General features: G+C 45.6%; 1 protein-coding gene across 1 annotated transcript in view; it reads right to left on the minus strand.

The window, feature by feature from the left end:
• Window positions 1–26924, minus strand: part of Col6a6 (collagen type VI alpha 6 chain) — a 137971-nt gene that overhangs the window by 7474 nt on the left and 103573 nt on the right. Inside the window, exons 29-35 of the mRNA XM_076576972.1 lie at window positions 23282–23344; window positions 22069–22104; window positions 21921–21957; window positions 15758–16251; window positions 9373–9469; window positions 5851–6522; window positions 3065–3158 (exon numbers count right to left, since the gene is read on the minus strand). Coding sequence (XP_076433087.1) covers window positions 3065–3158; window positions 5851–6522; window positions 9373–9469; window positions 15758–16251; window positions 21921–21957; window positions 22069–22104; window positions 23282–23344 — 1493 coding nt within the window. The remainder of the gene's footprint in view (window positions 1–3064; window positions 3159–5850; window positions 6523–9372; window positions 9470–15757; window positions 16252–21920; window positions 21958–22068; window positions 22105–23281; window positions 23345–26924) is intronic.

The following is a 26924-nucleotide window of genomic DNA, read 5'->3' on the forward strand; positions in this document are numbered from 1 at the left end:
CACCTTTGCGGTCTGAGCTGGCTACATATTTGTGAAGCCCAGTGAAGAATAAAAATCCAAGCCAAAAGGCAGAATAAAAGCTTTTTCTTCTTCTATGGGTGTTTCCCCCTCCCTGCCCGTGGCAGTTTTTCATTTATCATTTAACGTTGAGCTCTCTGGCATGGGGAAACACAAGCCCTTCTGCTGACCCCCCCCCCCCTCATGCCCCATGTCTTGGCCTGCCATCCTCTAGACAGATGCCCAGAAGCTGAGCTCCTTTCTCAGCGCTTCCAGCCCCAGATACACAGTGCCCCAGAATATCACCACCTTCTTGCTAGGAATACTGAGTGGAGATGGACAAAGGCAAATGTAGGGACGCCACCAGCCCGAACTGGAAGTTCCCAATACAGAGTGCCTGGCCACAAGCCTCTCATGAAGAGAGTGGGAAAGAGAGGCCAGGCAAGCTAGAAGATGCCATGGTGGCTGGTCCAGGGAAGGCAGCAGTAGGTAGTGAACAGAGGCTCTAAGTCCTGAATGAGGGCTTTATTTTTCCATAACTTAGAAAACCCAAATTCAAAATTAACAGCAGTTGCAGAGAGATAAGACTAAATGCACAGCCCTCCAGAGTTCCTTGAAGTTGCTTTCGCGCCTGCCACACTTTCCTCAGCCCCTTTACCTCAGCCATAAGGGTTCCTCCTCTGCACCAAATGTCAGTCTGCTCACTCATCCAGTCCTATCTGATCCCTCTTCTTCAGTTCCGGGTACCTGCAGTAGGGGGAGCCCTACTCTTCTTGGACTGGCTTCCTAGACAGCTTCAGGCTGGACTTCAGGAAGTATTTGCTGCTGGACAGTTCCCCTGCCTCTCTCACTGCTGGAGGGGAGTCAGAGCCTTCAGGCAGGGGCTTCTCAGTTCTTAGCACCTAGCCTGGGAATGCTTGCCCATTTCTGATAACCACACAGAACAGAATGCACACATTTCAGGGGAGGCACTCTGCCAACAGTGTCTGTCTAAGCGTGAGCCAGGTGATGGTGCTTGGTTACAGCCAGCGGCTGGGTGGATTCATGTGTATTAGTTCACAGTGGCTGACCACAGAAGTACTACTATCCATCTGATGATTCAGTGCTACACAAGCTTGGAATTCACATCCCCAGAACCCATGAAGGTGGGTTCAGCAGTCTGCCTGTAATTCCAGTGTGGCAGAAAATAAAGCTGGGATCCCTGGAGCGAGCCCGCTAGCAAGACTTGCTAAAGCATCAAGTTACCTCATAGAGGGAATCTGTCTACACACATAAGAGAAGACTGATCAAGGAAGTCATTTGATATTGACCTCAGGCCTCTACACATAATGCACATGTGCACATAAACATGTACACCACGCACATACACTCATGCACAAATACATGTTTTTAAATTCTTTAGCAAGCTTCTCATAAAGACTTTTCTTCTGCACACCAGGAAGTCTACACAGCTCAGTAACTTCAATGTATCGTCTACACTCAAATTTCCCCAGATGTTCTCCAAATCACTTCTATATGGGCTGTTTCCCTCCCCTCTCTCTCTCTGATATAGGATCCAATTAAAGTTCACAGAATTACAGTTGGCTGCCCTGTCTCTTTAGTTCCCTCGTTCCAGAATTCTCATCCCTTTATTCATGACATAAGACCTATGATCTAACAATTCCATATCCCAGGGTTGCCCAGTGATTTCCTCCTCATTAGCCTCGGGTCAAACATTTCCAGCAAGAACTTCACACAGGTGGTGTACTGTGTGTCCTACCTCACCTCAGAATGCACATTAACACCAGTGCCTCAAGAGTCCCTGCAGCACCAGCACCCCAGGAGCCACACAGCACCAGCACCCCAGGAACCACACAGCACCAGCACCCCAGGAACCACACAGCACCAGCACCCCAGGAGCCACACAGCACCAGCACCCCAGGAACCACACAGCACCAGCACCTCGGGAACCACACAGCATCAGCACCTCGGGAACCACACAGCACCAGTACCTCAGGAACCACACAGCACCATCACCTCGGGAACCACACAGCACCATCACCTCAGGAACCACACAGCACTGTCACCTTGGGAACCACACAGCACCATCACCTCCGGAACCACGTAGCATCAACACCTGTCAACTCATGATTGTTGCATCCTGATTAACAGTTCCCACATTTGTAATTAGCATTATGATTACATATTGATTTTTTTCTATTCCTACCTTTCTAGATTTATTATCTAGTATAATATAAAGAGAGGGTTTTTCTCCTTCCTCTTCTTTTTGAGAATCCATGTTGACTTACAGATTTAAAACATGCGGCGTGGAGCCAGAAAGGCGGAGTGGTGGGTAAAGTGCTTGCTGTATAAGCCCGGTAACCTGAGTCAGACTGCTGGATCCCACAGTGAACGCTCTGACCGTCACACACACACACACACACACACACACACACACACACACACACACACACACACACACGCCTTTGATCACGCACATGCCGTACATACAGTAATGCATTAACTCAGTCACTCAAGGCATTCTAATTCATTACCTTCATTCTTTCTAGAGCTGCAGCTGTCCAAGATTAGGCCCATGGGAGTCATATCAAACCAACTCACTTAACCTTTTGACACGATACTGTTTTTCTTTCTTTCTTACTATGTTTTTGCTTCCTGGAGTAACTCCATCATCTCAGGCCGGAATTGGAGTTTCCTCACCAGATCCTGAGTATGTCTCAGGCACCAAGAAACCTTGGTTACTTTGATGCACAATGTTGTTTAGAAACCAAGATCTGGCCACTGGACATGCTCATTGCCACTGGGGGGTGTGTGTCCAACTGGGTGCTTTGTTTCAATAACTGGACTTTCCATTTAAAAGAATAAAAGTACTCCTATTTCATTATTTCCAGATCAACTTGGTCATTTAAAAAACATCTCTTGCTCCCTCAAATCATAATTTAATATATAATTTATGTTTTATATTATATCTGGTTTCTATCAAGCTAAAGTGGGGGAGGAGAGGAGGAAGATAAAGAATGAGGAGGGGTGCATATCCAACTATGAAATCACACCAAGCACACAGTACCTTCGAAACTGGCGTGGGGGTGGCTTCGGATCTGTAGGGCTGAGTCTGTTGCACTTGGCTTTGAAGTTGACTGGTGGGTACTTGTTCATCCCACCTAGGAAGACAAAAGGCTCTGGTAAGGTTCTCACGAAGGCTGTTAGCATGTCTGCTCTGTACACTTATCACCTCAGTTCCCAACGTCCATCAAGATGGTCACCGGGCATGCGAAATGTTCCAGGGAAATCCCCATCATTGAGATGCCAGTAGCTCCTAAAGTCATTTAGCCATTGTGAAAGATAACATAAGCCCATCAGTCCTAATAATGCTCTTGCCTTTGATAGGAACTAATTAGGGTATTTTATTTGTTTTTGTGGAGTATCAAGATGCAAAGGGGACAGGGTAGTCCCTTTATGGCCTTTATGTTAGCAACAAACTAAATGCCTTTGGGTTTAACTCATCATCTCACTTCATTTGGAAGAGTATTGATTTTTCATAACACTAAAGCACGCCTTAATCCATTTAAAATGCAAAAGCTATTTTTTTATGGAAAAAATTTAAAAAATGTGTTATACATGCCCTGAAAGCATGAAGTAAAAAAGATTTGTTAAATATCTTTCTGGAAAAGCAGGCCCAATGCCGTGCACTTACAATCCTGGCACGGGGGAGGCAAGAGTGGGTAGATCCCAAGGATTCACTGGCCAGCCAGCCAGCCAGCTTACTTGACAAGTTCCAGACCACTGAGAAACCCTGTCTCAAAAAAACGTGGTAGATATTGCTTGAGGAATGACACCCGATGCTTTCCTCTGGCTCACACACACGTTTCCTCCCTCCCCCCACCACACACTCACACCCCTTCCTGGTGATATAGGGTTCTTCCAACTAACAGGCATCTCCTAGGCTGCCACAGAGTCTATCTTCAAAATTACAGGAAGGGCAGTATGTGAGACAGTATGACCCAATACTGTGTTGTACCTGACCTCTAGGGTGTTTTTGTTTTTGAGGTAGGTTCTTTCTGTGTGGCTTGGGTTGGCCTTGGACTTACAACAATCCTCCTGCCTCTACCTCTCAAGAAATACATGTGTGCTGCGCTGTGCCCACCAGGTCTGGCTTTGGGTTTTCATGTTTTGTTTGAACTCAAGTAGAGGGTTATTGAGCTTTGCTTCACGTAGGAAATGTGCTGCTCTGATGTGGACTGTGCTCTGTCGTCTACTTTGTGGCAGTATGCCAAATGAGTCACAAACACTTCGACAGCTTCCAAAACGTCAGAAGAGATGTGGACAACTCTATTCATCAAGCCTGGCACCTGAACAGCCTGTGGCTCAAAGCAGATGGCCAGTGACTGCACTTGTGTTGAATGGGTGTGACCGTGGGGGCCTGTGGGGGAAGTGATTTCCCGCAGTCTTGCAGCTGTATTTTAGAGATGGCGCTTTCTAGATGTCTAAAAAGCATGGAAAATGGGGTAGGCAGCTGCAGAGTAGTCATTGTTAACAGTGCTTTCTGTAGTTCCCACGAGAGCTACCTGCCCTTTTCCTGAGTGGGAGGTGCTGCCTCATCTGGTCCTGTAATTGGGCGCATTGGCATGAAACACCAGGAAGAATTAAGGGATCCTAGGGAGGAACTCCCAGGTCAAGTCTTCCAGTCTCGTGGGCCATCAGGCATGCTTCTTTTTACCAAGTGGTCGTTTGTTCATCCCTTATGAAAGGCTCCCTTCAGGGTGACTGCTTGCCCTTAGCTCATCTTTGGGGTTTCTGTTCCAGAACATATCAAAATAAATTTCACTGGGGGAGCTTTCTGCCTGTGTCCCTGAAACCATCTCATATGTATGAATTTCCTGGGAGCTCTGATAAGATGCACTTTCTGGTTCAGGGGCGGGACCTGGACCCTGCATCTCTAACCAGTTCCAGCTGACAGATCATGCTCATCTTAGACTGAACAGGACGTGACATCAGCCCCGTTAGCAGTCTCAGCCCTGCACTGCTCAGTAGCTCTACAGCCTTAACCCACGTCACTGTTTAATACAATGACAAGTTTGGGAAATAGCCAGGCACTCCCTCAAGCATCCTTCAGCCTGTGTGTCCCCTTTTCTTCATCTGGACTCCTGGGGACAAGCGCCAGCAGGCTCTGAAAACACTGAGACATTTGCCCACTGCGTTTCCACCTTGAGCCGTGTATCCAGGCATGAATCTTCCTTAGCCCTCATGCTGCATCCAAAGTGGATTGCCTATTTTTCAGGATGCCCATTCTAAGAAAAACAGCCCACGTTTGTTTCCTCATGGGCCCCACTTATTCCCACCGCTACCTCCTAAGAGGCCATGCAGTTGGGGGAAGTTGGGCAAAGCCGTCCCTTTCATTCTAACTGATAAAATGGTATCTCCTCCCACTCCCAGCTCTGACTCTGGAACTTGTCAAAGCAAAGCCAAGACTGATTTCATTCTTTCTTTGGCCTCTTTGTGTTGACTGTAGGAACTGCTCCCCAAAGGGCAGCGTGCTAGTGTTACGTGGCAAGCATTCTGCTCTGGAGATGGAGCCCAGGCTGTGACCTCACATCCCCAGACTACACCTCTCCATGCAGACAGATGTGTAGACAGCTGCTTGTTAGGATTGCTTCTCCATAGGAACCAGAGGCATTAAGAGATGAGCCAGAAAATTAAATGCTTAGAAACCAGTCATCCCTCCCACCATCCATTATCACATATTTTCCTCTCTGACCCTGCAGTGCCCTTAAAGACACACGCCAGCTCATTGTCCTTCTGGGGGACACCAAGCAGGCTCTTGTGCACAAGAATAGTTTTGTATATATGACTTACGCCTAATGGAGTTTATGAAGGACTTCACAAATTTCACACCATATCCATGGTCAGGTTTATGAATCCGGCCAAGCTGGATCAAGTGCTGGTCCACAGGGTGGCTGGCCAGGTCTTCCAGTTCCTTGTCATTCCAGTCAGGGCCCAAGGAAAACACAAAGAGGGCATAGCCCTGACATTTGGCTCGCAGGGACTCTTCCTTTAAGGTTTCTTCATCCAAGTGGCTGGTTTCCCCAGCAGATATCACAAATATGACTTTGTTTCTCCTCAGATTGGGTGTGTTTAAAAAGACATTGTCCAGAGCCCACCTGAGGGCATGGCCAAGGAAAGTGTCCCCATTCAGCTGCTGGACTGCTTGCTCCACGTGCCTCTTCATGAGGCGCTTACTGCTGTAGGTGGTGAGGTTGAACTCAGATCTAACGGGACTCCTCTGGGCGTTGGGTAGGAAGGTGGGGGGAGCATGGCTCAGTAGGGCCACCCTGTCTCCAGTCACAGATGTCTCTGGCTCTGGAGTGACTTCGAAGTGATCTAGCAGTGCCTCCAGGAAGTCTCTCATGTCTTCAAAGTCTGCACTCTCCACGTGCCGGGAGCCATCCAGCAGGAACGCAGCATCCAGGTAGGACTGTATCGGGGGTGGTTTGGCTTGGTCACAGGAAGCATCGGGCTTGCATATGTCTGCAATCCAAGTCATTTGGAGTTACTAAGCAGATGTGGACAAAAAGTGAAAGATTCCCCCTCAGCTATTCTAGTATCTAGGAACTATAGCCTTAGCTCATAAAATAGTTTTGTCTTTAATATCAAGAGTAAGAGTTCACCACCAAAAGGTCCAGATCTGATACCAACCTGTGAACTCTTGACTCTGTTCCATGCCGTCATTTTTTTCTAACTTGTGTTCAACAGAAGTTTAATCTTGACTGTTACGTTTTTAAAGTTCTAAGTGAGCAATTCATCTCTACATACTAGAATATACTGTAAGAACACACTCTTTAGTTCTTGACAGTATACAGGTTTAACCAAGGGCCTCCGTCATGACACTAGCTGTGAAAAACTCATCTGCTTTGAAAATTAAGCTTTAAAAGGCAATGCATCTTTTATTTCAATTTAAGCATGAGTTCACAACTTCATGCCCCTTAAAAAATGCTCTCCCATAAAGTGGAGTCATTTTTATAAATATGCCTCTGTCATTATGCATGCATAGCAAGAAAAAAACAGAGAGTCAGTTTTATTGAATGTGACCACAAAGAATGTCCAGAGGAATATGATAAATGGGAAATGGGAGAAATCTAGAAGTTACTTAATCTATTTTCATAGAACTGACTGAAGCAGGAGAGCAAGTCATTATAAAGGATGCACCATATTTCTAGAAGTTTCTGTATATGAAGTCAATGGCAATTTCTTTTTAATGTTTACTTATTTGTGTATACATGTGGGTATTTTAGCACAGCATGTGTGTGGAGGCAGAGGATGATTTTCAAGAGTCAGTTCCCTCCTTCCACCTGGGTCCTGGGGATTGAACTCAGGTTGTCGTGTTTGGGGACAAGCACTTTTACCTGCTGAGCTACCATGCATGAGTCAGTGTTTTATTGTTAGAGGGGTTTAGAAGTCACTTAATTTTCATAGAACTGACTGAATTAGGACACATGAGGTAGCAGGATGGCCCCTTCGCCTGAGAGCTGGGATGCCTAGGTTATCACATAACAAACATGACGTCACCTTTGGCCAGGCCACTGCTGGGCCTTAGTTGTGTACAGTTTCTCTACACAACGGAGGAGGTAGTTGTACCTAGCTGGGATTAGGCTGACCCAGACATCTTTGCAAGGCTGATAGTCTTGTCTGGTTTGTCAGTAAATGTGATGGCTGAGGGTGAGTACGGGTTCTTTAAAACCCAAAGGGGAAATGGAGAAATGGACTAACAAGCATGCGGTGGAACTTCCTAGCTTCCTGCTCGCTCATGGACTCAATACAGATGGCTCTGCCTAAGTCCCTGACTGAAGTTCAGTGAGATTTTATGAGCCTGCATAGCGGTCAGAAGACAGCATGGTCACCTGTGTGCAGAGCAGCTTCTAGAACCAGGGACGGTAGGCTGCCCGTTTGCTCTGTTTTGTGGGGTTTTAATTGTGGGAAACGACAGCCAAAAGAGCTTCCATTATATGCCTGGGAGACAAAACAAGGGTTTAGGCCAAGGCATAGGGCCAAAAATCCATCCCCAGTCACATATGTGCAGTTCCCGAGTGTGCAATACATCAGCACACTGTTGGAGCGGACATGTTCAGGACGTGCAACCAAGAATGCACAGGGCAGATGAATCTGAGAGCCTCACTGGTTTGGGTCGAGAGGACGGGTGACAGGACCCAAAAATCCCAGTGCAACCTGCACCTGGATATGTGAGCAGAGTGCTTGGTTCCAGGGCTGCAGAGGAGACTGAAAGGAACCTAGAAACTGTCCCCTTCTCCCCAGAATCACACTCTTCATTCTAGTTCATGTACTCAGCAAACCCCAGCACCCCACTGATACACACAGAGAAGGTTTCAGACATCCTCTCCAGGTCTAAATGGAGAGTTTCAGGGAACAGAATGAGACTTTTATTCTGCAAAAATTAAAGGGACTTCAGAGCCGGTTTTCCTGGGTTTGATGTGGGTGTGGGGCCCTGAGAAAAATATCACGTCTCTAATTTGATTTCCCCCATCTGTACAATGGCACTAATGATAATTCAAACATTTCAGTGTGGTTATGAGCCTAGAACGACACAATTTATGTAAACCAGTTAAAACTGTGCTTAGAACATAAGAAACCCAATAGCTTAAGTCTCAATTGTCACCATGATAGTTGGCATCATGCAGCGTAATTAGAACAGTGCAGAGCCTATAGCAGAAATGTGGTGACTGCCTGCTGTCATGACCACCTGTAACCCCGGTGGTTTCCACATGGTTATTGGAACATCAAATGGAAGAGGAGAGAGACTGTTCCCAGCTAGACCAAAAGACTGGGCATAACACACCACAGTCAATACTGCAAATCTTTCTGATGCCCAACACTTGGGAGTCTATGAAGACTCCTGGATGAGAATGAATGGGTGTCTGTCTTCCACTCCTACTGCACTGAAAACCAAATTACCACCCAGAAAGGAAAGTACCAGGTTGCTCTAAAGCCTTTCTTGGGAGTTGTGAACATTTGAGATTTGGAAAACACGTATAAAATACCCAATAGCATGAAAAGCTTGGCAAGGAGACAGACGAAGGTTTTTGGTGGTTGCTGTTGTTTTAAATTATTACTGTTTCCTGGAAGCTGCACTAAAGTAGAGGAGGCAGGATTGCAACCCTCCCGCTGGGATCCACTGGAGGGGCCCTGCAAGCTCAACTGAGAGGTTCCATCTGTGGGAGATGCAGTGTGCGCCCCAAGCCCCAGCGTGGCCTGCCCCAGGCCATGCATATCCCTATGGCCAAGTTCCAGCTGCTCCTGCCAACGGTGACTCAACACACTTAGCAGGCAGGCCTGATCAAATTGGCTTCTCCCCGTGGGTCTCACCATAGCAGAAAGTGCACCGCTGGAGTCTCTCTAATGTTGGCGCGAAGTCCGTCCCTGAGGGAACCACGATGACTTGGAATGTGCCAGTGTCGTCAACCTAGAAGCAGCAGAAGCAAGAGGAAGAACTGCTTAGTGGATTAGGAGGGTAGGAATCTTCAGCACTGTTCGAGAGCTGAGGTCAAGTAAGGGCGGCCCCACGAGGCTGCTGGGAGGTGGCCCGGCTGGTTTGAACCCTCAACTCTCCCCTTTAGCTGTCAAATGGAAATTCTCTGACTGCTAATAGGATGCTGAGAGCTCACCATTGTGAAGCAGTTACTGGCACCCGGGGCCATGTGGCTCACTCAGCAGGGAGCACAAAGCGTTTCATACCCATCACCCAGGTAGCCAGGGCGTTTCTCATCTTCACTCTTCACAGAGAGGAACTGAAACTCAGAGAGATGGATGGGAGACAGCCTACACTCAAGTTAGTTATGGAAAAGAATGACTCCGCCCCTCGCTCGGCCTCACCGCAAGTCCCAGAGAACCAAGGCTGCTCTTTATAATGCTGTCAAATTGACAACAAAATTTAGCCATGCCACTGTCCTGACTTTCTCTTATGAACTAGGTATTGAAGCAGAAATAGGTTCAGCTCTAGGCCTCGGTGGCTTTCCTCCCTGACACATCTCAACCCTCTCACTGCAGCAGTACCATTAGGAGCCCGCCCGTCGAGGAAGCTGGAGGGTGCAGAGTCTTGACTAGTGCCCCAGCAGACACTGTTGGTGGTCTCTAGGGGCAGCTACAGGGTCTCAAGTGAACCACACCTTTGCTCCACCTCAACAGTGATGAGTGCCTGAACTCCAATCCAGAGCCAGCTCAGAGAGCGTGAAGAGAAAAGGATGCACCAACTGACCAGGGATAGTGAACTTGCCTGTCAACTGTGAGATGATTAGCAGATGAAGGAAAATTAGAGTGATCCATCCTGTGGCTAAGATGGGATGTTTGTTCCCAGTGAATCATCCTTAGACTCCTAAGTAAACAGCTCTTCTCTCTCCTTGGCAAGTCTGATTCCCACACTTAATCCACAGAGGTGTAACCATGGAGGTCCTGGTTACTTGGGGTTATACCATTTCTCTGACCAGAGCCAAGTGGACCAGAGCAGGGCATCTGAGCCAGACAGAACTGTTCTTTCAGGAGGAGTTGAGAACTAGAGTCCTGGGCTGCAAGAGTGTCTAGAAGCAAGAGTCTGAGAGGCACAGGGGGCCATATTCTATCTGTGGACTGAGGAAGGATGGGAATGAGAAGAGAGGAGGAGGGAGGAGAGGATCTTTCCAAGGCTTAGCCCTGTTTCTGCCCATTTTTTTTTTTTTTTTTTTTTTTTTTTTTTTTTTTTTTTTTTTATCCTGCACACAAGAGACGGAGGAACCTGTGCTCCTCAGATTCCTCTCGGGCTGCCCACTGCTTTGCCTTGACGTTCTTCCTGGGACAGAGTGGAAGACTCTGAGACCTTGGGAGAACTGAAGATTTGGGTTATATGGCTAGACACAAATCCACGGAGAAAGGAGCAGGGTGTGCCAGAGACAAAGAAACAGAAAACAACAAAAGCAAGCATGACGTGCCACGTGGGAGTGGGCACAGAGGCTGGCCGGTGAAGGGGACTGTGGTGACATGAATGGGGTGACATCAAATGCTCTGCTTGCTCTCGCTATCTTCAGCCAAGTCGGCATCACTCACAGACCGTGTGAATGAGTCCTTGAGAGGAAGCGCCGACTCTGAAGGAGGACTAGAAACAAGCCAATGTCAGCGCGGGGATGTGGGTCAGCATCGGAGTGGGAGTGGGCTGCGAGGGTGATACAGAATAAGCCAGAAGAAAATTTAGAAAGCATGTAAGCCAGCCTCATCGCTTTACGGACGAAAGCGAGCCCAGGGTAGGAATGGGGACCCGAAGGCTTCAGCACCTGGCTTGCTCTTCCCCAACAGGAACTGGCTCCTAAGCTCCAGCCATTTCAGAGGTTTAGCCGTGGATCTTAATCGAGAGCGATGTTTCTCGGGCTATTGTCCAGGGAATGCTGCCATCTGCCAGCTAGCTTTGTGCTCTATGTGTCTATAACGTAATAACTTCCACATTGCTGGCGACGCCCCTGCTTCACAGTGGAGGCTCATATTCAATCATGGATCCGCAGGATGATACGAAGCTAAAAGCAGATCTTCCCCAGTGAGTCTAATGAGCTGTTCCATTAGGGAGAGTCCACTGGCAGCCTGCATGCTCCCAACACCCCAGCAAGACTCTTTATGAAGTCTGAAAGATGTGGTTTTAGGGGTCACCGATGATCCCATGCTTGCCATGGGAGTGGCTGTAGTAGCAAAAAAATACTTAAGCTGAATGTGAGCTGGGAATTTAAAGTGAAAAGTTTGTGTTTGTTTTCTTATTGCTTATTTTCCTGAAAACTGCAAAGAAGCACCAGCATGGCTGAGCACAGCTGACGAGGCTGCAGATGGACAGTGGACGGACATCCACTCTGTGGATGGTTCTGGACCATTTTCCTTTCATAGGCATCACAGAACTCCGTAAGATGGCACATAAGAAAAAAATGCCATTCTCATATGATGGAATGTTTTCATTCTTTAGGATGCACAGAGAGGGTGGGGTGAGATCCAGTGTGCTAGCTATAGGGTTTTTGGGTTGGTTTGGTTTTTTGAGACAAGGTTTCTCTGTGTAGCTCTGGCCATCTTGGAACTCACTCTGTAGCCCAGGCTGGCCTTGAACTCACAGAGATCCACCTGCCTCTGCCTCCCCAGTGCTGGGCTTAAAAGTGTGCATCACCCCCACCCGGCTGCCAGCTATAGTTTTATGTCAACTTGACACAAGCTAGAGTTATGTGAGAAGTACAAACCACATTTGAAAAAAATGCCCCCATAAGATTGGCCTGTAGGCAAGTCTGTGGGGTACTGTCTTGATCCATGGCTGATGGATGGATCCCACAGGGAGCGGTGACACCCCTGGGCAGGCGGTCCTGGGTTCTATAAGAAAGCAGACTGAGAAATCGATGGGGAACAAGCCAGTAAGCGGCCTCCTCCGTGGGCTCTGCATCAGCTCCTGCCTCTAAGCTCTGCCCTGCTTGAGTTCCTGTCCTGACTTCCTTCCATGGTGGACTATGATGTGAAAGTATAAACAAAATGAAGCCTTTCCTTGCAAGTTGCTTTTGGTCATGGTGTTTCATCACAGGAGTAGAAACCCTGAGGGTGACCAGGGCTTTAGTGTCTCTGACACAGAGCTGCACAGGTGCCAGATTTCAGCCTAACTGAGATTTAGACAAGCCACGATAAGTATGAAGGAAGTTTCAAAATATGGCCCTCAGATACTGTGTTACTAGGGTTATTTTCTTTTTAAAAAAAAAATTGTCTAAGCATTCAAGAGGCAGGGACAGGCTGATCTCTGTAAGTTCTAGGCCAGCCAGAGCTACATACTGAGACCTGGTCTCAAAAACAAACCCAAACCAACACCAAAATAATAATAATGAAAACCAATAGTTTGAGTACAGAAAAAGCACAGGGAATAAAAATGGACAGAAGGAAGAAGAGGCAGTAATAGAAACAGCAAAGTAGTTTCTACATATAGTAAGGCATTGGGTTCTAGCCAACTGCACACTGCCTCTGTTTAAAGCCCCTCTAGACAGCATACCCAGGCCCCCCAACGGCAGAATGGGCTTTGGGACGTCCAGTTCCTTCTTATATCCTCAGAGCCTGGGGCAGCCCCAGCAAACTCAAGTCCTCCTTAAACGTTTGAACAATAATCAACCTGGGTTCAATCTCTCAGATTCTCATTTCAGATCCTTCACTCACCTGCTGCTGCCCAGAGCCACACGGCTTGTTGATGCTGTTTTAAAATTAATAAAAAAAAAAAAACTCTAGAAGCTTTGTGTGCTCTTGGCTTTGTGTCAGAGGACAACAGTGGTATAGGGCCTCCCTTCCACCTAGGTTGAGGCAGGGTCTCCTTGTTCACTGCTGTGTGCTCCAGGCTAGCCCACCAGCCTCTGAGGTTCCCTCTCTGCCCCCATCTCCCTGTAGGTGTGCTGGGATTACAGACTCAGGGCTGCACCCAACTCCCATGGATTCTGGGGATTCAAACTCTGGTCCTCCGGCAAAGCGCTTTACCACTGGGCCATTTCCACACCCCACAAGGATTTTTTTTTTTTTAAATTGATCTTCAATAAGAGAGTCAGTCTCTAGAAAATTTAGGTAGACTTGAGAAACTAGATTCCTATCTTTGTGGTTGTTAACATGCAAAAGTTGAAAAACAAACCCCAAACCAAAATAACTTCTATACGTTATATTTTGTATGTGTACTTTCTGAGTGGGTGGAGCCCTTCCATTTAAACACCTCTCACAAATGCCACCCAGTGTCTGCATCAGGTGATGAAGCTGTCCTTTGTTTTGTGACTAAATAAAGCCAGTAGTTGAGGGACTTAGAAGGACTCTGTCACCAAAATCACAGAATTTCCAGGCTTTATGTGCATAGCCCAGCCACAGCCTTTTATAATCTATGTAGAGTGCTCTTCTGACACTCCAGCCTTTTCTGTTTATAGAATTGTGAGTTAGTTCAGTGATGTTAATAGCAATTTCAGCTCCTGTGCTACTCTGGCCCCATTAGTATTAAACATCATTAAGCTGCTGAAAAAAAAAAGTAAAAGTGATCATCCTTGTGCTTGCTAGAATGTTCTAGGCCCCAAGGCACAGTGTTACATCACTTATTCTTTACATCATCTCGAGGTACCACTCTCCTTATTTCACAGATAAGTATCTTTCAACCCTGTTGCTTCGATGCTGTCACAGAAATTACAGAGCTGGAAAAGCCCATGAGAAAATGGTGCTAGCCTCTAGTCGCTAGGAAAAACCACAGTCATACACCAGACTGTCCTAAGAGGGTGATGTTTTGACCAACCGGGTGGAATCTAAATGCACAACCACAATAAGTCAAAATGGTTCCTGGAAATTCTGACTTCAACCTAACCCAAAGTTTCCTCTCACCGTTGCCTCTCACTTGGTCAGGTGGGAGTGCAGCTAACATTCTGTAAGTCTTCACTTGAAGACAATGTTTGTTCCTTATTCTCTCTCTAACTGTCAGATGTTGGGACTTATTTACGGCACATTTTCCAGTACTCTTGTACTGCTGTCTGGAGCCCCACATGAACGACCCCAACATCATGCCGGACAGCACTGACCGGAAGGACTGGCTGGGGCCAGGGTGTCTTTTGCAATGAAGCTGCTGAGGATGGGATGCTGTGAATCTAGGCACAGCTGTCTCCATTAGGTTCCCTGAGGGATGCCACATGCTGGGTTTATCCCTTAATCCAAGAGGCTTCGGTTGGGATGGCTTTTCTTTTATAAAGTGGGAACCTTTACATAACCGAAGCTAAAAAGAAAAAAAAAAATCAACCTATTTGTTTACTTACTTTGCTTTTGTGTGGATGTGTGATATACGGATGCATTCTTTTCTGTATTTGTACATGCATGTGATTTGTGCAGATGTCTTTCTCAGTCACCCTCCATCTTTGAGACAGGGTCTCTCGCTGAACCTAGAGCTCAGCCATTCCTTTAGGCTGGCTGGCCAATAAGTTCCGCAGAGCTACCTGTCTCTGTCTGGCTCTGGGCTTACAGATGTCCAGTTTCATGCTTGCCCATGCAAAGGCAGAGCTACCTGTCTCTGTCCAGCTCTGGGCTTACAGATGTCCAGTTTCATGCTTAGCCTTTGCTGGATGCTGGGGACCTGAATTCAGGTCCTAATGCACTTTACTGCCTGAGCTACTTCTAGACCTCTATATTTTGGGTTTTGAGACAGGTTTGCACATAACCCAGACCAGCCTTGAACACACCATGTAGGTAAGGAAGCCCTTGAACTCCTGATCCTCATGCTTCTGCCTCCCAAGCGCAGGGATTAAAGGGGTGTGCCCCCATACCTAATTAGACAACTTTTAAAAATCATACAGCAGTGACTACTACCATGATCATCTAAAGGACGTCCACACCTGTTTACTAGCCTCCCGATTTAGTGTCTTTGGATGCAGAAGCAGTGTGGTGAGTAGCTAGGGAAGCAGTGACCAAGCAACAGAGCATCAAGTCCTGCCATGGCCACCCCACACCAGAAGCTCACCTTCTCTAGGCTCAGTCTTCTCATCTACAAAATGAGAAGAATCATTTGCAATCTCGCACACAGTAGTTGTGAGAATGCAGCAGGATAATGAACATAGAGCTTACCTCGTGCCTGATATTAGCAATCAAGCATCTATCATTGTATTTTGCTAACTAGGATGACCTTGTTCTGAAGGCAGGAAAATGTAGCTATATACTTCATGAGGTTTCTGAATATTGGTGAAGTACATGAACAAAAACTGTTTTATACAATGCTCACCGAAAAGGCACGCTTGATGGACGGCACGTTGCTGAATGCAATCACCACCGGCACAATGTCCAGGGCACTGAACTCCATTGCAGCCGTGGTGATGGACTGGATATCAGCCGACTGACCACTGCTGAAGAACGTGGCAATTTTCCTCACATGAGCCCCTGGAAGGGTTCGCTTGAAGACGTTCCTAGAGACAAACCTCATGGCTTTGCCAATATCCCTGCTGTCAGAGGATCTCTCAAAAGGAAGAGCTTCGATTTCCCTGAGCAGCTGATCCTTCCTGTAGGTGTCCGAGAAGCGGATGAGGTGCCTGGTGTGGGAGTTATAGGATAGGATGGCAACACGGGCACCCACAGGGCAGCTGGTCTCCCTGACCTTGACATCCTTAACCAGGGAAGCCATCATCCCCTTCATCCGCTCAAAGTCCTGCTCTGTGACATCCCGGGACTGGTCCAGGACAAACACCAGCTCAGTTGGATGCACTGGGCACTCAGATTTTTCTGAAAGACAAAAAAAAAAAAAAAAAAAAAAAAAAAGGGCCTCTTATCAGGCAGAATGTTTGACTAAAAGCAATACATGGAAAGCAAAATCATTTTAAATGCTAACTATTCAAACATTTAAACATTAAATAATTAATAACCCAAATATTAAAGCATATAAAATATTAAATGTTTACATCTTGAATCATTAAAATTGCTGTTCTAAAAGCTGGCTATGCCCTCCTGAGATGAGCACAAAAGAAAACAGTCTAAATTCAACACGATTAGGGATTAAATCTGTAAGTTAATTACCCAGTTCCTTCTAAATACTAGAACCTTTTTGGAAATATCCTTTACCCTACAGGAGCTAGCTCAAAGGCATAGTCTTCTGCATCTGCACTTTAATCACGTTAAAATACAAACTGTTTTCACCTAATGAGGAAAATAAAAACAAAGTGAAAAGGATTTTAAAGGAATAGCTGTGGAGACTCCTTCTACAATTAAAAAAAAAAAAAAACCCAGAGGATAAAGGTCTAGGGAGGTAGCTCAGTCACCCTGGTGTCACCTGACATGTACAAAGCCCTGGGTTTGAGCCTCAGCACCATAGAAAACAGATATGGTAGCATATGCCTGTAATCCCACACTTGGGTGGTAGAGCCAGGAAGATCAGAAGTTCAAGGTCACTCTGAACTACAAAGCTTCACAGATAAAAGGAGTGACTCCATGGCCAGTTATACCACGTGCTGAAAGCAAACTAATCCATCTCAGAGGAGACGGGACATAATTTATTAGCCTCTGAATCTAATTAGTGGGATGAGCATGCTTTTCAAAATCAAAGTAATGCTAATTTTACAATTAAAAGGTGACTCGTAACTGAATGTGGACTTGATGCTTCTAGCTCTGTCTGGGTTGTTTTGTACAGGGTACAAAACCCAGCAGTGATGCCAGTATAATTTAGAGATGCAGGGAAGAAAAGATGAACAGCACTGTCTGAAAACACAGAAAAAGTTTCAGATTTCTAGGAAAAAACTGTAAGGGCTAATTCGAAGTACAGCCCTGGAGCCAGCATGCTGTTTCTAGGAGCCCCAAGGACTCTGGAGAGCACACTCTGGTGGCTTCTGCCACCACAAAGCAGGTGACATCACTGCCTTCTACCCAACATGCTGCCAACTCATCCTCTGGCCTTGTTAATAATTAAAACTTTTTATTTGAAACTTCTTCCTAATAAACTGAGACTAGCCAGAGCCAAAGTCCACACACCCCAGCGAACTTCTACAGTTAGAACAGCCACAGAGCAGCCATTCTGAAGCTGTGGGGCCCCACATCGGATTTCACACTGCCACTGTCAATTATGTTTTTATCCACTTATCCACAAGAAAACCTAAAACTCCGGGGCACAGTTAAAACCAGACAAACAATTAGCTTTATATCTCCTCTTTCACGACTTGTGTCTTTCTTTACCTGCAGTCAATCCTTCCTTACTGCCTAATACTGACCATTGATTGTTATCCTTCCTACACGTTATACTGTACCCACGTGTACCTTTGTTTATCTACACATGACAGGCTATGAGGGGAACATGGTTTCCTGAGATCACGTAACCTCACTTAACATCGTAAGTCCATCTATTTTCTGCAAACTTTGTGATTTTTCCTCGAGAGCTGAATTTTAGTCCATCATATGTATTAGACTGCAACAGCCAGCTCGATGCAGCCTCTAGCTCCACCTCCATTTGTTTTTAACGTGCCAATCCCCACCCCTCACCCCCACCCCTCACCCCCACCCCTCACCCCCACCCCTCACCCCCACCCCTCACCCCCATCCCTCACCCCTACCTCTCACCCCCCCCACCCCTGTCCCCACTGTATCACAGGGATACTGGGCTCTGTTGCTTCCTAGGGAATGTCTAGGCCTGCCCTGTTCCAAGGTATTGGGATTTGAATCCCCCTGCCATGCACTTAGAAAACGGTGGCTCCTTTGGTCCTGACTTCAAGTTCACCCCTTCAGAGAGGATCCCTGGTCCAAACAGCATCCATCCCTGCCCCTGCCACTATTTGGTTGCAGTGTAGCCTGGCTGTTATCTCAGATTCTGAATTCTTTTCATTTGTTTTTTTATTCAGACTCTCATGAAAATGGAAATGTGTAAGGTTGTTTGGGAATCTTGTCTGCTGCCAACTCTGTCCCCAGCAGAAAACAAGAGACTAGATCACAGGAGGCTTTGAATAAACCTTGTTGAAGGAATGAATCAGCAGAGGGTAAAGGCTGGTGAATTTATATAAGGGGATATATATATATATATATATATATATATATATATATATATATATATCAGGCTGATGATGGGTCTATACAAACCTATCCTGTAATAAGCATTGGTAAAACACATAAAAAATGACTAAAAGACACTGAGCCAGGTTGGTAATTAACGTTAAGCATGAGCTCTGAAGTCTCAGCATTATCTCCACTGCACATTTCACTCACTCGTTATCTGATCCTACTTCCATTCCGCCCCTCTGCGTCTTAATCACTGAACTACACAGAGTACATGATAGAGAGGGGGAGAGAAAGGGAGAGGTGGAGTGAGAAGAGAAACGAAGAGAGGACAGGAGAGAGAAGATGAGAGAAAGAGGGAAGGGAGGAGGGAGGAATGATAGTTTTAAAAAACCAGGTAGGGAGGCGAATGGTGATGCAGGCCATTAGATTAACAACGAAAGGGCCTTCCAGTTGGTTGGGAAACAGCAGCGAAACTCAGCTACGGATGACTAGTCATTAGAGGACAGGGTCTGCTGTGAGTGTGAGAGCAAAGGAAGCCCGGGTCCAAGGTCTAGCAGCTGGCAGGCAGCACGATGCTTGACCTCATCCTTCCTTAGTGCTTGAGTAAAGCATGCTGCAAACGATGATCACTCACCACGTCCGCCAGATGGGGAGGGAGAACAAAAGAGAGTGGGTTATTGCTTGGTGGGACAACAGGGTTCTAGATTGCATGGGGAAATCAGAGCAGTGGAACCCTGCCTGCCTGTGTGCAGAACTCAAAACTCAAGGCAACAGACAGTCTGGAGAGAATGCAGCTGTGCCCTGCATCCTGGGATAGCAGGATTCCTTCCAGAGGGAGGGAGATAGGGGAGGCAGGACAACATAAACTTAAATCAACACCCTGCAGCCAGCCGCAGGAGGTGGAGACCCTCTGAGAGGGGACATGATATTGCAGGAGCTGAGCTCGATTTGGGAAGTTAGATGGTCCCAACCTCTCTTCACAATTTCTCATGTACAGACCTATAGATGTCAACTATATATGTGCAAACACGTATGCATCTTTTGTTAGATTTTCTTGTTTTGTTTGTTTGTTTTTTAAAGGAGGTATAGGGGTGATGAGGATCAAGCCAGGGCTTTTCTCACTTTCTCATGACCAGCTAAGGACTCTACCACTGTGTTACATCCCTTTTGTCTTCGGCAGTGCTGGGGATTGAACCAGGCCCTTGCCCAAGCTAGTCAAGTGCTCCACCAATGACCTACATCCCAAGCTCAAATATATACACATACATGCAGAACTATACATGCATATACTTATGTACATATAAATTTGCATGCATGTGTCTCTATGTACACATAGTACATGCCTGCATGGGTTGCGTTTCTCTTATCTAAAAGGCTGGAACTACTAGTGTTACTGATCTCAGATTTTTTCCCCCAGTGTGGGATATTTACACATATACATAATGAAATCTCTTGGGAGCACACCCAAGTCTCAAGACAAAACTCATTATGTTTCATATGTGCTGATGTATGTAAAATGAAGGTGAGTATATACATTGTATTTAGTGTGCCCATGTTTTGACCACAGTTTGTCACATTAGGTGTGAACTTTTCTACTTGTGACATTATGTCAGCACTCAAAATGTTTGGGGATTTGGGAGGATTGCCCTGTAAATGGACATGTTTGTGTATCATATAATTGAAAGTGATACATGTACTCTGAAAGAAATAAATATTGGCTGGACCTGTAGTGCCTGGCTACAAGGCATGCATAGTTGTTTAAATTTCAAATGATTGAATGAAAAATTTAGCTTCTAGGTGACATTCTTTACGTTTTAGTGTCCAAAGCCACGTGTGACTGGCAGCTAGGCTGCTGAACGGTGCAGGGGGCACCGATACCACGGGAAATTGTTCAACTGGGCAATGCTGCTTTGGGCCACTCATTCACAGAGGTCCCCTCCTCCGCAAGGCCAGGCCTGGGAGGAGTCCTGACTGTATTCTCATGGTCACATGCCTTTATAAAAAGTACAGAAGTTTTTAACTCTTTTGTGTTCTAAGTCATACTCCTGAAATAATGTTGTGTATCTTGGACCAGGTGTGCTGGGTGGAACCCTCACACTTTGAAAGATCAGGCCCCACTTGTGGCTCTGCCACTCATGATTTACTGTCCACTTGGCTCCCATGTCAGGAAAAAAAAAGCACCCTACTGTGCTAATTCAGCCTCAAAGCAGCCTATCTTCACGGACTCAAGGTACAGGTTTTGATTCCCCCCAGCATTCCTTCCTGCTACGGAGAGGCGGAGTCCTGAGCGGCTTGGCTGAACGGTTTCTAGAGCCATTGAAATTCTCTGGCTCTGGGCCTGGGGAGATGGCTCAGTGGTTAAAAGCACTTGCTGCTCTTGCAGAGCACCTGGGTTTGCTTCCCCGTTACACAGTAACTCAAAACCATCTGTAACTCCAGTCTAGGGGATCTGATGCCCTCTTCTGGCTTCCATGGGCACTGCATGCATGTGTTGCACATACACTCAGGAGCACACACACACATATGAACGTACAAACGTTTGTTTTTTAAGTTCTGTGTCTCTAGGAACAGCACCCTCTATAGAAATGGTACCTGCTTTATCTGTTTTTTTTTTCCTCCCAAAATTGCCTTGAAGAAACTTTTAATGCCTCCTTTCAGTTGCTGTGTTTACTCAAGGAGCATTGTGCATATTTAAATGAACATTTGACACAATGAAGGTGTGTGTGAATACAGAATTATAACATCAGTTGATATTTACAGTGCTAAGAATATACCCTGTTACAAGGATCTTAAATTCAAAGAGCTTTTTGCCAAATCTGAACACCTTTTTGCTTTTTGTATTTTTGAGAGAGAAAATTATCAGCAGAACAAGTGTTATTACGAATTTCACAAGCCAATCAATAATTCCAGTCAAGCTCATCTTTCCTGGAAAGGAGTAATAGAGCAGAAACCAAAACTAGGGCTCCCCCGACATCGTCCCAGCCGCCTCTTTCCCCCTACTGCCTCCCCGAACCGCCTCCCCCTACCGCTGAACTCAGTCCTGTCAATTACCGTCTGACGTCAGAAATCATCTCCAACTCAGCTCAGTAGGACTCTTCTCTTCCCTGACTGACTTGACCTTTGGGGAAGTTCTGACCTCAATCTACCACAGGTTTAAAGATCCAGTGTATGTAACTACACAGCACTGGGAATGGGTTCCAATACACCCTCTGGTAGCCATAGAGAGAGTTAATAGGCACCACCCCCTCCCTGTGGACTCAAAATTTACTCATGACATCTCTCATGTGAAGAGACTGGTTGGTAAATTACATCTGCTCTGAGAGCCCAGTTCCCTAACTTCCTTCTAAGAAAGCCGATAGATCGTGAGTGCAGCGGGATATGTGTGTGTGGGCAGTTATTTTAAGGAGAGTACTTACGGCTGTGATCCCGCACATACTGAATGAGGTCACATGTCTGTGGTTCAAAGACAAAACACGGAGAATTAACCATCTCTCTGGGTCGTGAAGTTTATATATAAAGTTAAAGGCATGCTCAGAGTACCTCGTGGGAATAGGAGATACTCACGGAAAATGAAGCCAGTCCTGGGGCCCCTTTCATGCCCTGGGAAAGGAAACAAGCAAAACCTGTTTTATGGCTGCACACTTCCACCTTGGTAGCCAGGATGTGCACCAACACTGCTCGGAGGAACCTTTGAAAAGGGCTTACTCCCGTGAAGTTAAAGGGAGCAGAGAACGCAGTCAGGACACCCACTGCCCCTTGAAGAGAACGCTGAGTGCACACAAGCCTGCAAGGTTACTTTCCCCAAGTCCTGGCAGAGAAGCCCCGAGCCTGACAGGACTGCCCACCTGAGGGTGGCCCACAGAGCCGTGGAGCAGGCATTTCAGTTCACAGCTAGCAAAGACTGAGTCACCTGCTCCCGGATGCCTCTCCTGTGACTGAGTCTTCCGCCCTATGGTGTATTTCCACCATGAGCAGAGGTCAAAGCCGAGCCTAGACCATTCCTATCCATGGCTGATGCACAGAGGGGCTAGCCTCAAACACCTGAAAAGCTAATCTCAGCATCTTCCCCATGTGCACGTCTGGGTGGAGGGTGGAAAGAATAAAACTGGCTTAACTTCTTATTTCAATCCCATCCCGGAACAGGGAGAGTCTGGCTTCTCTCAAACAGAAACAACAAATGAAAAAATGCAATGGTGCCCCACCCAATCTCCCAGATGTGTTCCACAGGAGCGCAACTTTAATCACACTCACTGCTCATCCTTCCAAATGCACACACCCACTTCATTCATTGATCACTTGCTAACGTAGGATGGAGACAGCGACTGGACCGATAACCATACTCACTGATAAGAATATGAAATCTCAGGCTGCTGAGAGGGCTCAGTGGGTAAAGATACCTGCAGCCAAGCTTGATGACCTGAGTTCATTCACCAGGACCCACAGGTGCAAGGAGAGAACTGATTCCCAAAGTTGTTCTCTGACCTCCACAAATATGCCATGGCATGTGTCCCACCCCCAAATATATAAATCTATAAATGTAAAAAAAATATATTTTGAAAGAGAAACCTCATTTTGGTCTGATTTTTCACTTTCTCCATTTCCTCCCTCCCAAGAGACATCTTTAATTGGCCCCAAACTTTCCTCCTTTGCTAGAACGCATGGGATAGTGGACACTGTGGCCAAGCAGCAGAGAAGAAGGTATGTATGCGTGGAGAGGGGCGTGCCCATGCCCTGACCTCTAAAGTGCAAAGAGCTCACAGGGGATATTTCCTCTCACCTTCCGTCCAGGGGGTCCTGGCTCCCCAGAGGATCCTGGCTCTCCTGGAAGCCCAGCAGATACCTCAAAGCAGAATTAATTCACTTTGTAATCATATTTTATACATCATGTGAATGGTTTAAATTCAAACTTAAAATACTGACACTATTTCAAAAGTTGAACTCCTGAAAGCAAAAACATCCATCTACATCTTAGAAAATTTCTAAATTTCATCAATTTAGAAAATTGATAGATTTCTAAAATACTCAAAAGGGGGTCACCAGCAACAATTTGTTCTTCAAATGTTACTTATGAATACTTTGCTACTTTTCTTGTTCTGTTGGTATTAAGATGTATTTTTAAAAACTGATTTGTATCATACTTCTTCCTGATGCCTCTATTTTGGTTTTGTTTCTTTGATATAAGGTCTTCCTGTATAGCTCTGACTGGCCTCCAATTCACCATCCTCCTGCCTCTGTCTCCCAAACACTGGGATGACAGATGTGTACTATCATGCCTGGTTCTCTGTTACCTTTTAAATTTACACACATATATATATACATACATTCATACATACATATATACATACATATTTCTGTTACTAAATATTCTTATACACAAAATTACTTTTAATGGCTTCATGGTATTTTCCCATGTGGAGATGCCATGGTTTATTTAGTTGGTTCCTTGCTGTTGTCATTTATGTTGGATGCTGTTAACAAGCAATGCTATTTTGAAGTTATATACACAATTCTGATTATTAGTGAACATTACTAAGACTAGGATTGTTGAATCAAGGGAAAGTGATTTTCTTAAGAACATGAAGGTAACTAAATTGAAACACACACACACACACACACACACACACACACACACATACACACACACACAATTGTGATCACATGCTAAGTCACAAAATCCATGGTGGGGAGAAACAAAACCAACCACACAAGAATAGCAACAACAAAACATTTAACAGTTGGCTGGAAATGTCCGTAACGAAAAGAACATAACAGCAAAAGTAATGACAGAAACAACTGTTGCCTTGTTTACTGTATGTTAGGAAATTTTTCTATGCACATTTAACAATACAGTTTGTCCCAGAAAAGGCTAGCATTTAGATTTTGTTTAAGAAACAATATTGTTTTCTTCATTCAAAATGCCACTGGAGAAGAGGCTATAGAAATCTCTCAGTGGTTAAAATCACCTCCTGGGTCTCCAAAGGTTCCACATTTGGTTCCCAGCACCCATGTCAAGAGAGTCACAAACCTGTAATTCCAGCTCCAGGGGATCCAATGCTCTTCTGACCTCTGCATGCACCTGCATTCATCTGCATATACCCATCGATAGACACACATGCGTGCACACACAATTTTTAATGCTACAGGATTTATATCTTTTACAGTAATAAGTGAAGTTATGTAAAAACTAATTTATAAAAGCATGGCCTGTGGAGAAGTAAAGAATCATTACTGTCCCCCAGGGTCCAAATGATATTGACAGTATTGAAAAAAAAAAGGAATGACCTATTTTATTTAAGAGTTATGTTTATCTTCAAGAGAAAGGAGGCAGATTGAATACTTTTGCCCATTTCTAATATTTTAACAATAGATTTTAGAGTAAAAATGAATACTACAGGAAAAAGAGGAAGTCTTGGTGTTTTGGAGCCTGGAAAACAGCTAAGTGTTGTGTGAGATGGCTTGGCAGATCTGAGGAATTTGAATCTTGAGCCAGCAGCAGGGAAATGGAGAACCAGCGTGTTTGGTATCACACATTCCCAGAAAGCCCAGGTGTTGCACAAATCTTAATTGGTCTTATAATAAAAACACAGAGCCAGACCAGTGTGGCCTTGAACTCACAGAAATCCAGACAGATCTCTGCCTCTGCCTCTCGAATGTTAGGATTAAAGGTGTGTGCCACTACTGCCTGACCCCTGTGGCTAACTCTGTGGCTGGCTCTGTCCTCTGATCTTCAGGTAAGTTTTAGTTCTCAGAATACAAACAATATATCACCACACCCAGGCTTTGGAGGCCAGGTGCCTCAGAAGCAGAGGTGAAGAGGCCAAATAAAGAGGTTAGTGGGAAATCACTAGAAGAATTCCCCACTCCCCGTTTTCGGCAGGTAGTTGGATACACTTTTCTCCACCAGCAAAAGAAAAACAAAAATAAAACAGAGATGGGACTCTCAGCAGAGCTGAGGACCGATGTTACCACACTGAACCCGGAAACCAAATGAAAATATGCACACTGAGTGAGAGCCTCCAGCTCTCACTGTCCTTATGTCTTCTAGAAAACTGGCATGCAGAGCTGTACTCTCCAGAAATGGGTAGAAGACGTTTGTTAAGCACAGAGTTCCATCAGATCACTGTCCAGCGAATTTGTATCTGACAAACTCCAATCATGTCCTCCAGCTTCCCAATCAGAACTTTTGTACTCGATTCTCAGTGTGAATACACAGCTCATTCTTGAGATATAGGAGAGATAAAAGTCAAAACAGAAGAAAAAACTGTAGAAGGCAGACTGTTGAACAAAGAGAACCTAAAAGCCCTCATTTATATTCTCAGAGCAATGAGGAAAAAAAAATGCTTCAATCATGAAACAAGAATAGTATACTATGGAAAAGGAACAGTCATATTTTTACCAACAAAGGTAAAGTATAGGATGTATATTAAAAATAAAACCAAGAAACCTTCTCAGAAAGGAGAGAAAAACATCAAGGAGATGTTAAATAAAATACAACAGAAAGTAAACTAATGGACTATATTATTACACTGAGTGATAGGAACCTCAAAAATACAGAATAGAGAACACTAGAAGCAGGGGACACAAATCAACAAAATAATAAGCATTTCCTAGAACTGAAGGACACACATTTCGAGGGTCAAGGGGCCTCTTAATGTTCAGGAAAATGGATAACAATGGACCATGTGCCAGATCACAAAATCTATGGCAGATTAAAACGCTGGTGACTGAGAGGTGATCCAGTGGGGATCCAGAGAGAAAACAACTGGCATACAGGAATTTGAATGCCCTTGGACTTCCCAAAGAACAAGAGAAGCCAGAAATAACAGAAAACATAACTGCCTTCAAAATTCCAAGGAAGAAATTCCAGCCCAGAGCTGTACACTAGCCAAAATATCGACACATCTGGAGGTAATAAAAGTCCTTTTCAGATGCTGGTTGTATCATCAAATGTTCCTGTCAGTCATGTCCTCTTAGCAGCTTGTCAGGGTTTGCACATGAAATGACCTCTCACCCGACCCATGTTTGGAACTCTTGGTGTCCAGATGCTGGCCCTATTTGGGGAGGCTTTGGAAGCTTTATGAAGTGGAGCTTAGCCGGAGGAAGCAAGTCATGCAAAGATACGCCTTAAAGCTTCAACTGGGTCTCCAGCCGGCTCCATTTTCCTCTGTTCCCCACCATTGTGGTATTCCTCCCATGAGCCCCCAAACATGAGCCAAATGACCACGGACTGAATCCTCTGACACTGGGAGCTAAAATAAACCTTCATTCTCTACAGTGGTAAGACAAGTGGTGAATGCAAGGTTCCCGGGCCGAGTGTTCCGTGATGGGAAATCCAGGAGGGTGTGGGAAGGAGAGGGAGAGAGCTGACAGGGGTGGAGTGGAGGGGATCTCAGAGCCAGGTGCAGGGCGGCTGAGGAGTG

This window comes from Peromyscus maniculatus, chromosome 7 (genome assembly GCF_049852395.1).
Source record: "Peromyscus maniculatus bairdii isolate BWxNUB_F1_BW_parent chromosome 7, HU_Pman_BW_mat_3.1, whole genome shotgun sequence".
Classification (NCBI taxonomy): domain Eukaryota; kingdom Metazoa; phylum Chordata; class Mammalia; order Rodentia; family Cricetidae; genus Peromyscus; species Peromyscus maniculatus.